The sequence below is a fragment of the Dasypus novemcinctus genome, chromosome 3, assembly GCF_030445035.2.
Source record: "Dasypus novemcinctus isolate mDasNov1 chromosome 3, mDasNov1.1.hap2, whole genome shotgun sequence".
NCBI classification, from domain to species: Eukaryota; Metazoa; Chordata; class Mammalia; order Cingulata; family Dasypodidae; genus Dasypus; species Dasypus novemcinctus.
The window spans coordinates 156,697,808-156,716,047 of NC_080675.1; the positions used below are offsets into that span (position 1 = coordinate 156,697,808).

The 18,240-nt window shown below is 35.4% G+C and overlaps 1 protein-coding gene across 10 annotated transcripts in view; it reads left to right on the plus strand.

The window, feature by feature from the left end:
* The window catches only part of LINS1 (lines homolog 1), a 28,959-nt gene extending 12,395 nt beyond the window's left edge, over positions 1–16,564 (plus strand). For 3 of the 10 annotated variants that reach the window (XM_058294622.2, XM_004462089.5, XM_071214327.1), the window contains 6 exons: positions 8,035–8,540; positions 8,630–8,719; positions 9,603–9,744; positions 10,173–10,763; positions 11,957–12,128; positions 14,337–16,564. In XM_058294622.2, coding sequence (XP_058150605.1) covers positions 8,142–8,540; positions 8,630–8,719; positions 9,603–9,744; positions 10,173–10,763; positions 11,957–12,128; positions 14,337–15,216 — 2,274 coding nt within the window. In that variant the 5' untranslated portion in view covers positions 8,035–8,141 and the 3' untranslated portion in view covers positions 15,217–16,564. The remainder of the gene's footprint in view (positions 1–8,034; positions 8,541–8,629; positions 8,720–9,602; positions 9,745–10,172; positions 10,764–11,956; positions 12,129–14,336) is intronic. The other 7 variants (XM_071214329.1, XM_012526607.4, XM_071214331.1 and 4 more) reach the window with 3 other exon arrangements.
* Positions 16,565–18,240: the final 1,676 nt, after the last annotated feature.

The following is an 18,240-nucleotide window of genomic DNA, read 5'->3' on the forward strand; positions in this document are numbered from 1 at the left end:
TGTTTTATTTTGTTTTGTTTTCATTTAAGATTTATCCCTTTAACATTGTCATTGCTTTTCTTTTTTTTTTTAATTATTTTTTTAATTAATTATTTATTTTTTAATTACATTATGAAAAATATGAGGTCCCATTCAACCCCACCGCCCCCACCCCCCACTTCCCCCACAGCAACACTTTCTCCCATCATCATGACACATCCATTGCACCTGGTAAGTTCATCTCTGAGCATCACTGCACCCCATAGTCAATGGTCCACATCATAGCCCAGACTCTCTCACGTTCCATCCAGTGGGCCCTGGGGGGATCTATAATGTCCCGTAATTGTCCGTGAAGCACTATCCAGGACAACTCCACGTCCCAAAAACGCCTCCACATCTCATCTCTTCCTCCCGTTCCCCACACCCAGCAGCTTTTCAAAACAAAACAAAAAAAATTACACTTCTAAATTCTCAACCAGACTACCCATAGACATGTGATTCACTGAAGGTTTCTTTGACCAGCATAAATATTTTAAAACACAGCATAATTGGGGACGTTATGCTAGGTCTGTAGTGCCCTCATCCAGTTGTTACCTGCCTGGCCCCTGTATGTGTTTGTGACCCCAAGTTTATGCTTCTGTTTTTAACTCTCTGTAATGGGTCATTCTGGATCTGCATTTCTTAGTGTATAATCTGTGGCCTTTCAATCTGATTACTCACCAGTTACTCTTATTCTGGGTCCTAATGTGGTCAAGGAGAGCCCATTCTTTCCCTGAGATATATATTAACATTCACTTTAGTTTGTGGAAATAGTTGAACCATATGAAATTACCCTTTTTGCATGTCAAATAATAGTTTTAAATAGCTCAACCCTAATAGATCTCATTCTCATTCTTGGTAAAATTTAAGAACTTATGAATGATAGAAATATAGGAAGTATGTTTTATTGCTGTAGCATTAAAAGAAAAATTTATTGTTGGAAGTTACAACATCAGTAGTTTTATTGGGAGGAAATGTTACTGTTATAACTAAAATACAAAGTGAAATAAATAAAAGGGAATATAGACTTTGAAGCAGAATAGAAAAACTAATTTCTGGTATATGAAAGAAAAAATATGCCATACAGCTAAGGTGTTTTTTATTCAGACTGTTGGAATGGGGGCAAGGGGTGTTTGTTAATGAGGAACCCCTCAAAGTAAAGGGAGAAAACTTGAGGTTTTATATAAGAATGAAGTCATTGAGGACGGGATGGAGAGATGGGTCTTACTTCAGCATATGGGAGAACAGAATTGTCCTTTGCACTGTCTCGGGTGTTCTTTTGTTCAAGGAGAATATATTCCTTCCCGAACAGTGGATAAGTGAGCAAAAACCTCCTCAGTGGGGTGAAGCAGAGCCTCAGACTTTCTGTCTCGAGGTTTCTTATTGGAGCTGTTCTGAAAAACCAGATGAGCCCTCCTTTGAGAGGTGGTGGCAAAGATGAGTCATTTTAGGGATATCAGTCATCTTTAAAGGGAGATGCTAGAAATGAAAAAGAGAAATGTTAATTTAAAAGGCCTCAAACTCTGAGGGTATTTAGTCCTGTAGAGTCTAGGAGAAGGATAATCTTTTGGTTAGACAGCAGCATTGCTCCTTGAATTTCTTGAAGCTCTTGAACTGGATGTTGATGTGTTTGGTAATATTATCCACAGTTGTTACTAACTCTTGGATAAGGACATCATGAGCCACGTTTTGCCTAACTCCTTTAGTGGTCCAGACAGCATCATGTCCAGGGAGACATTTGGCCCATTCATAATCTGCATACTACATTTTATGTCAAGCCATCAAGCTTTTGCTTCAGATCCTGGGGGAAAAGACCAGCTGCAAGGCAACCTGGAGTCTAGACAGTTAGGTTTTAGATATCAGGTTGGAGAGAGAAAAATTGGAAAAATTAGTTTAGAAGATTGTAGCCAAATATTAAAGAAAACTTTGAGAAGAGTTGAAAATTTGGTAAGGATTGGCAGTTTTGCACAGTAACAGGATCCGGTCCAATTAGAAGGTCGATAACAAAACTGGTTTTTCAGAGAGGCAGAGGAGGGAAGAAGTCAATTAAATCTCCACCCGACAAGTCAGATTGCATATCTGCCAGTTACCCATAATTCACAAAGAGCAGAAAAGTAGCTCACAGACAATGAACAGAGCTAGTAGAAGCCATCAGAAGGCTGTACTCAAACCAGCCTGGTCCTTCTCCACAGGGCTCTTAAGACAGGCCATTGTTGAAGACGGACGTGTAGGAGATTGCAGGTGCTTCAGAGTAAAATAAAACAAAAATTATCTGTAAATGACAAAAGACTTTTAATGGGTGTGGTTAATCTATTACTGATAATTCTCAAAGGTGAAAGATCTGATGAGAGTTCATTACAAGCATAATGCAACTGAAAAGAAAATTTAGTTGTTTCTGTGGCATGCAAAACAAGATAGAAGTCAATTAAAGTTGTAGACAAAATATCTGTAAACATGTGTATGTGTAATATATAAGAGATATAATATCTGTATGCATAATGATTAACCCTATTTTCAAAGAATGGCTATTACATTTAATTTACAAAAATGGATGAACATAATCTTTACAAAGGAAAAAAATCTTCAGATTAACATATAATCCTAGAATAATATACCATGACTAGACCAAGCATCTGATTAGAATATGAAAGAATATTGAGTAAATATTCTAAGTCTGGAGTAAGTCCTAAACATCTTATATTAAAGCTTTAGCCTACCACTGGAGTTTTCCCCATTTGAAAACCACTGCCCTAGGAAATGCAAGATTCAATTTAAAGTAAAGTAACTGAGATTATGATGATAATGGATCATTATGATTGATGCACCTGTTGTCTGTTACCAGACAATAGTATCAGGACTCTGATGAATCACAGGCAGCAAGGGCAGTAGTAGCAGTTCTCTAGGAACTTCTCAGACAGCACACAATTTCTGGAATATTTACTTTTTTTAACATGTTTATCCATACAAATTTAACCTAAAGAAAGCTGATTATCTCTTTTACTTTGACTACTTTTCTCATGTCGTATATCAAGTACACCTGGTTATTTCTAGCACCTCTCAAAAGTAAAGGAACAAATCCCTTCTGATTTTCCAGAACACTCTGGAAAATCTCAAAGACAGTTTTAGGTGTAGAAGATATCATTTAGGATTTGATTTTGGGAAGGCAAAATATCAAAAGTTGTCAGATTTGACGCACAATATCAACATAAACCTTAGAAGCTTTTTTCCTTTAATAAATAGTCCTGCATACCTTGCGTACACAGTTGTATCTGTGCACCACCATTGCTCCTTGTAGAGTCTCATTCACATATATTGATTATAATTTGTCATTCACGTATATTGATTATAATTTGTAACCATATTAACTTCTATTTCATAGTAACTAGGAGGTTGGTAATTGTGAACTGTCAAACACCAGTGTTTGCAGCAGGCTAGCAAAGCTCAAACACCTCATAGATTTCTGTAACCACTCACATCCTTTATAACACAACTTCCTAAAGTGGAAAAAATGAACATGTTCAATAACAGACTGAAATAGATGACTTTGCTGTGTAACATAAAAATAAATGTATAAACTTAAATCATGTTTACTAATCAGTGTGTAGGTATTCTATCTTATTTAGAAATGATCTAATTATCTAGAATATCCACTAATTCACCCAATTTAGTATTTGTCAAAGATGTTATATTTGTTTGTTCTTTTGTTTTTTTTACAAGTTACCAGGGATTGAACCTGGGACCTCATACATGGGAGTCACTCAACTACTGAGCTACACCTTCTCCCCCAGGCTGAGGTTTTAAGTTATATAAATATCTTGGAAATTATTTTCAAGCTGACATAATCACTGTTGAAAAACAGATTTCAGAATAATGTTTCACTTTGGCAAAACACAAATTTACATTTTTTTTATAAACTTAAACATTAAGTAAAAGTAATCCTATTTAGATCAGTAATTATATATAAGTTTAGGAAGAACATACCCAGATAAAATGAAAATTTATATGTCTATTTTATTTAACACTGATAAATCAAAGGCATACAGTTTTTATTAAACTAGTCTTTTTTTGCCAAGCATTTATCTAAATTATGTGAAATTAATTCTTAAAACATTTCTGAGTTAATTTTTATACAACTACCTCTTTTCCCATTTTCACATTGAAAGTATTAGAGTCAATGTCTTTAGTTTCTGGGAAATTAATTTATATGTCTGCTTATTTATCTGTAAGCCAATTAAAATATAGCTCCTTTAAGAAATTTTTATAATCTAATTTGCTAATGCCATCCAGAGGTAGGAAAATACAATACATTCACACAATGAAAAGTAAAGCAGATAGAGAGCTTATTTGCTTCAATTCTAAAGTTTCAGCCGTGAGTTAAGCATAAACGTGGAAATACACAGCTCTTAATGAGCTTGAAGTTTTTCATGGATATTAGCTCAAAATAGACAATAGGCTAACAATCCAAATTCTCTGTCCTGTTTCACTCAACAGAGACAAGATTACCTATTAATACATTCACAGAAATCATCAAATAGACCATAAAACCAAAAGATGCTGACCAAAAATCACAAAAATACTCAAAAAGAATGAAAATCAAATCCCTACCGTACTATCAATGGACATGAATCCAAAGCACAGGAACAAGAATTGGATGCAATCATTGGGTTTTGGGTTTGCCAGTCAGAAATGGACTCCAAGAGACCTCTTTACCTGGGTGGGAGTAAGTAAAGATCCAGAGGCAAAGTCCAATCTTATCTGAGTCAGGACATCAAAATTGTGGGAGACCAAATATAGCAAACAGTTAAAGAGATGGTTTTATTCAAACTCCTGCAATAGGGAGAATACCTATTAAGGAGAAACTTCCAAAGAGAAAAGTTAGAGTTTTATAAAACAAAGGAGTCATTGAGAATGTGGAGGGCCAGCTGGTCCTTTGTGTTAGCCCTTTGTTGGACCACAAAAGAACAGGGATTTCTTAACCATCCCTGAGAGCACTGGACTCAGATAAAGTTCAATATTGTCAGATGGAACAAGGTTACCAGTGGTGTTTATTGATGCTCATAACACATATGTGATGCAAGGATCATTGATGCAGTGTGTCTGTGATGGGGGATGTGTGGGGAGGGGTACATCTGAGGCATGCCTCTAAGGCATATGAATATGCCCTAGAATTTAGGTGTTCATGGGGCATTGTCTCAGTTGGTGGAGACCCACCCAATACCGGAAAGAATATTGAGTTCCTATCATGGGGAGTCCTGCTACATTCTCCCGGGGATGAGCCTCCCTGACACTGAGGAATTTTTACCAAGTGGCAACTAGCAATGTATCTGGAAAAAACCTTGACCAAAAGGGGGAAATATTAAATACAAATGAGTTTTTGCTTTTGTTTTTGTTTTTAAACAAATGAGTGTTTAATGGCTAAGAGATTTTAAAGTGAGTTGGGAGGTCAATCCAGAGGTTACACTTAATGCACATCTCAGCAGGAACTCATTGACTGCCACAGTAAACAATGCCTCAAGCAGCCAGGCTCCTGAGGGCTCTGGAAACATCTAGACACTATAAGCAGAGTAGACAGGGTCAGGAATTTGGCACCCTATCAGTGGACCTTACTTTGGAATTTATGTTCCTCAGTATAAACAGATTTAGACTCATTTATAGTTTTCCCTATGCATGGCTCTTCTGCCCCTTTTATTGTCACCTATAATTAGCACTATACTTTTTAAATATATGTACCAGAAACTTAAATCTTTGGTCAGTTCATGTGCTAGTTGAGCCCTGAATCTCAGCAAGACACCTACTGTCCAGTTCATTGGACTTATCCAGGACAACGAACAAACAGATAATGATGGATAATGCCCATCCCAAAGAACATAGAGTGTCTGTAACTGCAAAGAAGATAGGTCCATCTATCTGCTGCATGGAACTAAGCCATTCTCAGAAACAGTGGGCATCACCATCCCAAAATCCTCAAGATTGGGGAATGAAAAATGGAGTAAAATAGACTTATTAGTGTTCTATTATAGACTTTTGTATTATTCTAACAGTGGAGGAGCTTTTATCATTCATATAAAGGCAGTAGCCACCAGAGGTTCGGAGGGGAGGGAGAGGGAAGAATAGGTGTAATATGGGGTCATTTCTGTACATTGGGATTGTCGTGCATGACATTGCAGTGACAGATAACAGGCTATTATATATTTTGTCATAACCTACAAAATTGTGTGGGATAGAGTATAAGCTATAATGTAAACTATAGTCTATGGTTAGTAGTGTGCTTCAATATGTGTTCATTAATTTGGGAAAGTGGGGGAGGGGTAGGGCATATGGGAATCCCCTATATTTTTGATGTAACATTTATGTAATCTAAAGCTTCTTTTAAAGAAAAAAAGAAAAGAGGATTTAGAGAATAGCTACCAAGAGGTTCATTCATAACTTTGAATAAAAATCTTGTAGGTTTTCTGTTTCTGTACTAGGTTATTGAGACAGGACAGCATTATGTTGTTATGGTGATCAGTAATTTGAAATTCTTTAGAAGCTAAAAAAGAGGAGGCCAGTTGGAAGAGGTTAAAGACCAAGGCAAGGTTAATTGGCCATTGTTGTAGAAATGAGACCCAGTAGAAGATTGCCCTCTCACCTCTATTTCTGTGAGGAAGGAAGTTAAAGATGGGCCCGGCATTTGTAAATGGGTCATAAAAAGTTGTTATGGGATAAATTTTAAAAGGACAAAAAATCTTGGCTCTTAAAATGAGTACATATCAGGTACCATACCTGACTCATTAATTAATGAGGTAACCAGGCAAATGTCACAACCTTTTCAAAAGAGAAGTTAAAAAAACTGTAGACTTATATGGAATAATGGAATGCTGAGATAATTTACAAATGGAAGCAAAACTGGCTTTTTCCACAGAGGGGCTGATTATCCCTACACTAGACAATGTATTTGCGTATCTTTAAACAAAACTTATTTGCACTGCTTTGAACTGTCTACAATTTGCTGGAGCTGTAAAATAGCTAAGGCAATAATAGAGCCCAGCCCTGTAGAAGCAGGTACTTCTCTGAGGCTCCAGCATTCCTTTGAAAGGATATCCAGTAATCTTCTTCTCATTCCAAAGTCTTAAGATTTTTCCTTGACATGTTTCCTCTGATACTGGTCTGTATTAGTTGATTGCCTGTATTGTTTGCTTTAAAAAAATGTCTGACTCTAAATGTTCTTTCCCTTCTCCCTACTCTTCTTGGTCCCCACCATATCCAAGGAGTACAGGATAACCAGATTGCCTAAATTCGCAGTCAGCTACCAGTGCCCTTTGCTGATATTTGGATTGTTTTTGCTTAACAACTTGTCTTTTTCTTGGGGTGACATTTTGTAAATTTTAATTCTAAATAGAGATGATAACCTTGGATTCTTTCTATTGTATAATTTTTAACTGGAAATTAATCAGTAGTAGCCATAATATAATTATATCCTTGGAAGTTTATACCTTTGACCACATAGCAATATAAACCTTAAGTTTATAAATAGGAGGTAAAGGTTAATGAATTAGAGTGGCTCCCAACCAGGGATAATTTTTGACCCAGGGAATATTTGATAGTGATGCAGACATTTTTGGTCTTCACACCTGGTGGGGGTTGGGGGAGAGGAGAGGTCAGGAGTGCTACCTGCATGTAGAAAGGAGAGGCTAGGAGGCTGCACAGGACTGTCCCCCACCATGAAGATTCATCCAGTCCAAAATGTTAATAGTGCCAAGTTTGAGAAACCCTGATAACCTCATTGAAAGATGAAGGCTGAAGTTTCTGTTGTGATAAAATGAAAAGTAACTTTACATTCTTAAATCTGTATGGAAAGCATATGTACCATTTTTATGTTCTTAAAATAATGTTCTTATGACCAGTTTTCCATTTTATAAATTAAACAATCAGCATTACTTTTAACTTAAGGGACTAAGTGATTAAGTAGAAATGGTTACCTTTAATTTGTAATATGAATAACACTTATAATTTTAAAAGTATTTTTTCCTGTTTTAGGTTTTACTGAAGAACTATCCTAGAGAGTCATCTCATTTCCAAGAATCATAATACTTAAAATTTGGAGTTGTCAGACCTCTTATAAAAGATATATTTTAGAAGACAGAATGAAAACTTTCTGTGACGTTTTAGAGCAGTTATACAAAAAAGTACTACTTGGAACCTCTCTTGAAAAAGACAGCCACGATTATATCTTCTATCTCAACCCCACATTTTCAGATCAAGATTTCTGTACAGCCACCTCCCTGGAATGGTCAAACACCCATGGTGTCCAGGGCGAAAACCAGACATGCCCTGCCTATTTGGCTAACATTTCTATCACACCAGAGTGTTTGAAGCAACGCTTTCAGATAAGCAGTGCCCAAGAAATAACTCTGCTTCAGTTGACAGTGATCAAAGTGATGATGACCAGAATATTGTCTAGCAAAACTGAGTTCCATGCAAAGGAGAAATACAGTGATATCATTAAAATTCTTTTAAAATCATCTGAAGTGGATTCTAAATTAGTAAGCCATTTGCTTCCTTTGTTTTTTGTTTTTTTGAAATGAGAGTTTTAAAAAGAGTCAGCAGTAGTTAAATATATGCTTTCCCACAGATCTCTATGTTCCAGAATTCAGATAAATTGGTATCTCACATGGCTGCAAAGTGCCTCGCATTGCTTCTGTATTTCCAACTGAGGGAGAAGGTAAGTTAAGTAAAAATCAAATGGTGTTAATTATTTTTTATGGTTTCTTTTTTTAAGAATTGCTTTTTGGCATTTGACTTTATATTTCCAGTGCTTGTAATAATAGAATGTTTTACCCACATAATACATATGTAAGTCCTCAGAAGTGGAAAAAAGAAACAATGTAATGGTATCAAGGGTTAGAATCTTAAATATTTTGTAAATCATTGTAAGTCAGATTCTTAACCCAAGGGATGGGTTTCAGGGGAGCAGTACATGTGTTTAAGGCAGAGTTTGTGACTTTCTTTAGATTCTCAAAGGACTGGGGAGCACTCCCAGTCCCACCAAAAAAAAAAAAAAGTGTAGCTCTCCTGCTTGAGACCAAAATCATTTTCACAGATTTAATATGAATAAATTCTAAAAATGGCCTTCAGCTTAATGAAAAACATTATGAATAAATTCAGCATCAGATTTTTCTCTTACCTCTAAATTAGTTAATAAACAAATCTAAGCATTTTCTGGCTTCTTTCAGTTATAATTTCTTGTCTCTTTTTTAAAGTAACTTTCTTCCTGAATATAGTGCTATTTATAGTAGAAATTCAAAAAATGGGAAAAGCTATAAGAATAAAATAAAAATTATACATCATTCTACCACCTACAGATAAACACTGCCAATATTTTTGTGTTTTCTTCTGATTCATTTCATAGGTACACTGAATTTCCTGACTTAAAGAATATTATATTTCTGTTCTTGTTTCACTAAAATGAATCATGCCTGTTTTTGCAACTGTGCTGTTATACAAACATTGTCATATAGAGTCGTATTGTGTATAATAGCTAATTTGTAATTGTAAAGAAAATATTGTATCTTAACTTACTACCTCTTTTATTTTCTCACTTGTAGATAACATTAAGTAATTCCTGGATTGCTTTTTGTCAGAAAAATCTTTCTGAGTACCCTGAAAGTGATAAGATAGCTTGCTGTCTCTGCACTCTTACAGTTGTAATAAAAGAAATCCTTAAAGATACATGTTCGCAAAAACCAGGTAGGAATTATTTATTCCCCTATAAATAGCTACCATTATCTACCATTATAATTATCTTCATTATATTTATAATGAAGGATAAAATTTATTTTCTAACATCTGGTCTGTCATAATAGAATCTCTCCCCTTCTTTTGTTAATTGAAGATACCCTTTTAAAAGAAAAAATGTTATTAGGGAAAAAATTAAAGCTTTTCATTATTTTATATATATATATGTCTGTTGCATAATTTGATGGTATTTATATTTGTAAAAATTGATATTTATAGCAGTTATTAGCAGTTAGTCTTTGTATCCTTACTTGTTCATGTTAGAGGTAAACAATCCAAATCTTATTTTTTCATCTTGTAAAGTGGTAATATTTATAAAAATTAGAGTATAAAATTGTGTTTTAAGAAGACTTAGCTTTCTCTGTTGTTTATAATTCCAGAAATTCTAAAGCAGTTCCTGGCTCCTTTTGACACTACTTTTGAAGTATTTTACAACTCCTTATTTTCTCAGCATTTTGAAAACTGCCGTGATACTTCTAAAATAATAAACAGCTTGATGAGTTTCCTGGAATTGCTTGAACTTCTTATAGCCACCAGAATCTACCTAAAGTTACATTTCACTTGCCAGAGGATTTTATTTTTGAGACCTTCTTGTGTGCTAGACATTATTACCTGGCCCACTCAGGCTTTCGTCAAAAAGAAGTTCATCGTATTTGTTAAAAAGTGCCTTCTCTGTAAAGTGGGTGAAGACCTCTTTCCTGGATCTGTCCCTGCCTTAATGCTACCAGATAATCATTTAGAAGTGGATATGTTGGCTTTAGCTAATGCCATTTTACATGCTGTGAATTTGGGGATGTTGAGGACATTATCTATTCATGGAAAACCTTCCTACTTTGGAGGCAATGAAGTTCAGCCTGGATGTGGAAGTATCTCTGGTCCAGATCAAGCAATCCTTAGAGCAGTGAGCTTAGTTTTAATTAAATCCTTAGAAATCAAGTTTCAAAATTGTACTTCAGCAAATGAAATGAAAGGTAATTGTCCAAACTCAAGTAAAATAATTCATGATTATCAAATCTCAGGACAAGTGTAAAAGCCACTAATTTGTTTTAAACTCTGTGTTATCCTATTTATAATTTATTAAATTTTCTTCAAAAAGAAAAAATTGATAAAGAATAGAATTACCTTAAGAAACATGTCCTCCTTTTCTGGGCTAATCTGCATTTGTGAATGATGTAGGTTAGGAAAAAAAAGGAATTGCTCTTGAGTCACCTCAGAGAAAGTGATGTAAATCAATTCATACTCAGATTTTTGTATTTTATTCATATTGACCTTCATAAAATTAGTATGCCTGGTAATATAGATTATTGATAATTAGAAATTGAATTGTAACTAATGCGTGACAGGTTACATTGGCAAAGAAATTGTTGCATATAATTTCCGGGATATTAATTTAGAGTTGAAAGAGAGCCATTTAAAATATAATATTATTCAATTTAGGTGTTGGGGAAGATATGTTCTCCATTTCATCTGAGAAAAAAGAAGAGTAATGTCCCAACATATTCAATGTAAAGTTTGCATGAATTGTAAACAATGACTTTCCTGAATTGCTTTGTATATAATGTAGCTTTTAGTAGTAACTACATTATAATTCTGTGCAGTTATAATTTACAACACTAGGTGGCATGTGTTAAGTAATTTAAAGTTTTAAATTTGCAGTTAAAATCCCCCAAAACCTTTTTTGTTTTTTTGTGTCCATATCTTAATGGTGGTATTTTCTTTGTAAGGCTTTAAACAACTGAGCAAACAGAAAACTTTTCCATTGTTTTAAGGCAAAATTACGTTTGGTTACATTATTGCTTCTAGTAACAGTTGTAGCATCCAGTGCAGTGATTGCCAGTGTCTACTCATTTATCTATATGCCTTTAGCAAGAATTTATATAATGAGTGATACTTTTTTTTTCTCAGAGATAATTAGTTTTTTGGCTTCTGTAGCAAATTGTGTGATTGTCCTTTTTAACCATGTGCTCTTGGGCAAGTCACTTTTCTTCTCTGGGCATCATGAAGTTTCCTCCTTTGCAATGTAGAGAAAATCCCTAACTCAGGCCTTTTCAAAACTGTGAACTGTAATCATTTTAAGGTACATTAGACACTCCCATTTTATATATAAGCAAGGTGTTATTGGTATATATTGTTGCTAACATTTTGAAATTTGCATTTTTTGAAGTTGACTTGCAGAGATTCATGTCTGAGTTATTTACCTTCTTAAAGCCTCATCTTCAGCCCTCTCTGCAATTACATGATCCCTGTGAGTGGCTCTCCAGGATCTTCATAGAACAAGATGATGACATGCTGGAGGCTGCCAAGGCATCCCTGGGCATCTACCTCAAGTTCAGCAGGTTGGTATATTTTTAAAGTAGTTGTCATACTGCCTACATGCCAGAAAAGCAAAAACCTTTATGATAATGTTCTGGGCATACTATATACTTTCCATTGTTGGAAGGGGAAAAAATTCTTAAAATTATTGTGGTTTCCTCATATGTTCCACTTCCTTTCTCTAACCCTGCCTACATGAATATGAGATGACATTTGAGCTCTCATTGTGAAATCTCAGCAGACTGGGCAAACTTGGGATAGTAGAATCAGAAAACATGGGTTCTGGTTTATACTCTGCCTCTGTTTTACCTGTGTGCTCAGTACCACAAGTACTTCTGTGGTGGACTTGGCCCAGTAGTTAGGGTGTCCATCTACCACATGGGAGGTCCACGGTTCAAACCCCGGGCCTCCTTGACCCGTGTGGAACTGGCCCATGCACAATGCTGATGCACGCAAGGAGTGTCCTGCCACGCAGGGGTGTCCCCTGCATAGGGGAGCCCCACGCGCAAGGAGTGTGCCCGGTAAGGAGAGCCGCCCAGCGCGAAACAAAGTGCAGCCTGCCCAGGAATGGTGCTGCACACACGGAGGATTGACGGAGGAAGATGATGCAACAAGAAGAAACACCGATTCCCATGCCACTGACAACAACAGAAGCGGACAAAGAAGACACAGCAAATAGACAGAGAACAGACAACTGGGGTGGGGGCGGAAGGGGAAGTGGAGAGAAATAAATAAAAATAAATAAATCTTTAAAAAAATAAAAAATTAAAAAAAAGAACTCTTTGCTCCTCTAAGACTTACTTTTCTATATTGTACTTTTATAAACATTAATTTTGATATTTGCCTTTATGGCAAGTGTACACTTATAAACAATCAAAGGCATACTTCCAAATTTTCATTTTAATATATAATTGAATAGGGGCTGATATCTTGTTTTAGGCAAATATCCCAAATTGATTATGACCTTTTATATTGATCTTGTTTCTGCTTTATTAAAATAGATATGTATGGGATAGTATCTTCTTGTAACAAATATCTGTAATTGGTTATGAAGCTTAACTGATGACCTTTTACACTATTTGTGCTTCTGCTTTATTAAATCCCTAAAGTATTTGCTTTATTTTCATTTCTTTCTTGACCTTAGAAAAAGGGATTTCTTACAAATGATTGGTGGTACAGGACTTTGCTGACTGTACTTACTTGTATTATGACACTGCTGGCAGTGGCTGCTTTCAGACTGTAAGTGTTGGGGGCCAATATTCAAAAAGTTCTAATCAAGAACACAAAATTTTTGTAACATATGATTTGGACTAGGCTAAAAAAATAGTCAAAACAAATTTAGTAAGAAAAGGCACAAACTTATTAGACTATATCTTAGTTGTATTCAAAGTTGACTTCTTATTCCTCAGGAAAGAGGAAGCCTCTGAATTATATTGACTTTATGTATGGATTTCTAACTTTATGAACTTTAGTTTAGCATGTCCAAAGAGGCATGTACTTGTGTCATGTTTGTGTGTTTTCTTTTTTAGTATAGTTGTATTAAGAATTTTTAAATTATAAATGATAGAAATACACTCGAATTAGTCTAAGCAGAACAAAAAGGAGTTTATTGGCTCTTAATTTGGGAATTCCAAAGGGGTCTCATGTTGGCATTGGACATAACTTTATCTAGAGAGGTTCAGCCATATTATTGGTTATTTCTCTCTTTTTCCATCTCTCAACTATTAATTCATTCTCAGAGTCTAGGCTTACATCCGCTTTACAGTTATCATCTTTAATAGCTCCTGGAAAAATCCCAGGGAAGTTGTGATTAGACCAGCTTGGATCACAGATTCATGTCGGAGCCAATTACTAGGGCCAGGAACCTAGGGCACCTGATTGACCACTTTGGGTCACATGCCTACCCCTGTTGAGGGGGTGTGGAAGGAAGAAGGAGGTTAACTTTCAACCCCACTGTACCACATAGAATTAGTTACATAGAAAAAGGAGAAATTCTGTTACCAGGAGAGGGACAGACAAAAACTAGACCTACCAAAATCAGCAGTCTTTGTTTTATTGAATCAGATTTATTTAGATATTGTAGGAAAAGGGATTGGTTTTGAAAAGAATTTTCAAAAGCGGTTCTTTTAAACGAGTAGATTAAAACATAATCTAGTGGGTGAATTATATCTGCTAAAGCTGTTTGTTTTTTTTTTAAGTAATTAATCTGGGTTTTCCATTTTTATTTTCAGAGAATGTTGTAAAGCTACTGAAAACTTGACCCAAGAAAAAGTAAGGTGGAACCATCACACACACGAAAATGGCTATAATCCTCACTGTATTTTCTTATTCTTCTTAAAAAATATAGGATTTGATTTTACCGTTCTTCTTGACTTTTTAATTTCCTCAGAAACTTGTTTTCTTGAATATTTTGTTAGATATTTAAAATTACTCCAAAAAGACTGGGATCATTTTTTCACCGTTTGCAAGTACTTTGATGCAACTGAATCTGAAGATAGCTTCAATATTTGTGGTTGTATGCCCTCACTTGTCCAAGATAGGAGCACCAACCAAACAGAACCACATTATTTCACTGCTCTTGATGTTCACATAAACGCTAGGGTCTCCTCGGCTTCTGATGCTTCTTTTGAACCAGTGAACCAGGTTGTGACTTCCAAGGAGACCCATAATGTGCCCCAGCCTGATAGTCTGACTTGCCCCCAAACTTCTCAAAGACTGGTGGATTATGAAAACTCTGATGATTCTGAAGTGGAATCCACAGATGAGCATTTAGCAAATAGTAAACAGACATCTTTACACCAAGAAGCAATTAAGACGATTGGGTACACAGCTGGGTCAAGAAGGGATAAAAAAGAATTTAGACTAAAGCCTGAGTCAAGGCTTCTGTTTCCAGAGGATTTGAATATCTACTTCTCCAATGACTGTGAAGTAGCCCCAAATAACATTGCTTCTGAAATGGCAATATCCTACAGAACAGTTAAATGCTTTGAAGAACTACAAAGAGCTGTTAACCGTTTGCAGAAGAAAAGTCTTTTCCCATATAACCCAACAGCACTTTTGAAGTTGTTGGCACATATTGAAGTGATATATAAGAATGGGAGCCTGTTGTAAAACAGTGGCATTTTACTTCCAGGAACTGTTTTCTTTTAATGTCACATTTGCCTCAATGAGTTAATAATAAAAGAAAAAATTAGCTAAAAGGATTTTCTAGAAATTATAGATTCTTTCTTTTTGTCTCATTGGAAGCAGCCTAATGATTGAAAAAGATCCATCAAATGACAAGTCATTTGATACAGGTTTACGCCACTTTAAATTTATGGTAATTGGAACTTACACAAAATTTGGAATGGTTATTATCTCCCTCTGAAGTATGTAAATGTCTTACGATATGTAAAAAATTTAAGAACTTAGTAAGTTTTAAAAGAGAAGTGATAGCTATATGTACATGGTCTAGTCTATGAAAATTGAGTTCCTTTTTAAAAAATTTAAATCACTAGGTGATTTTCCTAATTACATTTTTGTGATATGAAGAATTCTTTTGGGGGGAAGTGGTAAATTCAAGTGTACATATGCTTATAAAATTTGTTTAATATGAGAAACAATTGTGCTGGTGAGTCTGTCGTTAAAGCAAACTGAATGCTATTGTTAAAATATTTTTAAAATGATCTTTCTGTAGAGAAATAGGAAAAAAAAAACTACTAGACATTAAGATATATTTTAAGGCTATGATAATCAAAACAGTTTAGTACTCACATAGAAAGATCAGTACAGCCAAAAAGAGGATTGCTAATTAAAATAACATTGAGATGCCATTGCTAAGCAAATAAAAATGCAAAGTTGAAAAAGTTGGTAACATACTATTGGTGGGGATATACATTGGGGCACTTTCTACCATAATTTAAAAACGACGTACTCTTTGATGAGAAATTCCCCTTAGAGAAATATTCCCATAAGAGCACAAAGAATGCATACTGTAGGAGATTCAGTGACACATTGTAAAAGGAAAAGAGTAGAAATAGTAGCTAAATAAAGCATTTATATACAGTGGAATACTATACAGCAGTGAAAAGAATAACATGAAACTGTTCCAGTAAAATGCAAAAGTGATTATACTGGATGACCATTTGTTAAAGGACAGGAATAATACACATTACATAAGATTTTATGCATGCATAAAATACTTATGGAAGGATGTTTAAAACAAAAATTCAACTAGTTGCTTTGGGAGACAAGTCTGAAATAGAAGATTTGACTTTACTATATCTTTTAGTACTCTTATTTGTTTTTCATTGGGAACATGTTTTTTTCAATGAAAATATCCTTTTTACGAAAAGAAAAAAAACTTTATGTCCTTCAGTGTTCATAAATATCGAATGCATTAATATGCTTATGCAAATGTATTTCTCTGTAAAGTTAATAAAGAGCCATCAGCCCTTGGCATATCTAATATGAGGAAAAAGCAGTCTTATACATATGCTAAGTGTTGGTATTTCAGAATCTCTACATATATAATCGACTCTTGGGTACAAGTCTATTCGTCCCATATTCACCAAGTCCTGCTATGGTGACAGTGATAGGTGTTGGCCTTACAGGGTATCTAAGAGCTGTTCTCAAAATTAGGTCATGGAGGTACACATAATTAGTGGTATTTGTGTGTACATTAAGTTCCAAACGTACCCCCAGCAAGCAATCTAACCCCAGCCCTTCTCCAAGTACATATGTGAATCACAGTTAGTGTGAAGTGTCATGAGTCTACTTAAAGACTCATGCCCAGTGGTTAAGGCATCCGTCTACCACATGGGAGGTCCCCAGTTCAAACCCCAGGCCTCCTTGACCCGTGTGACCCATGTGCAGTGCTGATGCACGCAAGGAGTGCCCTGCCATGCAGGGGTGTCCCCCGCATAGGGGAGCCCCACGCGCAAGGAGTATGCCCTGTAAGGAGAGCCACCCAGCGTGAAAGAAAGTGCAGCCTGCCCAGGAATGGTGCCGCACACACGGAGAGCTGACACAACAAGATGACGCAGCAAAAAGAAACGCAGATTCCCATGCCACTGACAACAACAGAAGCGGACAAAAAAGATGCAGCAAATAGACACAGAGAACAGAAAACCGGGGTGAAGGGGAGAGAAATAAATAAATCTTAAAAAAAAAAATTGAAGTCTATCAGATACGGAAAACTGCTTATATAAGCATATAGCTTGAAGAATTAAAAAAAAAAAAAACCCATGTAATAAATACCCAGATCAAGAAACAACTTTAGAAGTATGTTTTGTGTCCCCTTCCAATACAGCCACCCTGAAAGTTACCACATCCTGATTTGAGACAGCATAGATTAAATTGCCTAGTTTTGTCTTCTGTGTAAATGCAATCATAGGGTATGTATACTTTTGTGTCTGCCTTTTCATTCAACATTATTTGGAAGTGTGTGCTAATTTATTTATAAAAGTTAATTTCAAACAGTTGCATTTCGGCCATTAGGAACAAATTACCATCTGCTCCTCAGAATTGTCTTTGGCATGTCCAGTATGTCAAGAATGGTGAAACTGGGATACACTAGTCAAAACAGTTTTGCAGGGTCTTGTGCATTTGGCCCAAACCTACTCTTGCCTCACCTGTGGTTCTCCCTACACACTACTGCTAGTTATACAGACTTTTACCCTTAACGTCTTCATCCATTAAGCCTCATCTTAAATATAAGATCTGTGAAGGATCCCCCCATTTCTGGTTCATTAGTTTTCATAAACTTTGCATTCTCTGCATCTTGTTCTTTATTGTATCATTTGTAACATTTTAAAAAATTTATTTTTACTAGAGAAGTTGTAAGTTTACAGAGAAATCATGCAGAAAACAGTCCCAATATATTCCTTTCACAGTTTTCCCTATTAACACTTTGTACTAGTGTGTTATCTTGTTAAAACTGATAAAACAATATCATTATTAACTATAGTTCATAGTTTATATTAGAGTCTACTGTGTTGTAGAGTCCTATGGTTTATTTTAAATCTTAATTCTAGTAACGTTTTCACAAAACCCCCATTCAACCACATTCAAATATACAATTCAGTGGTGTCAACTAAATTCACAATTTTCTGCTACCATTATCACCATTAATTACTAAAACTTACATCACCTCAA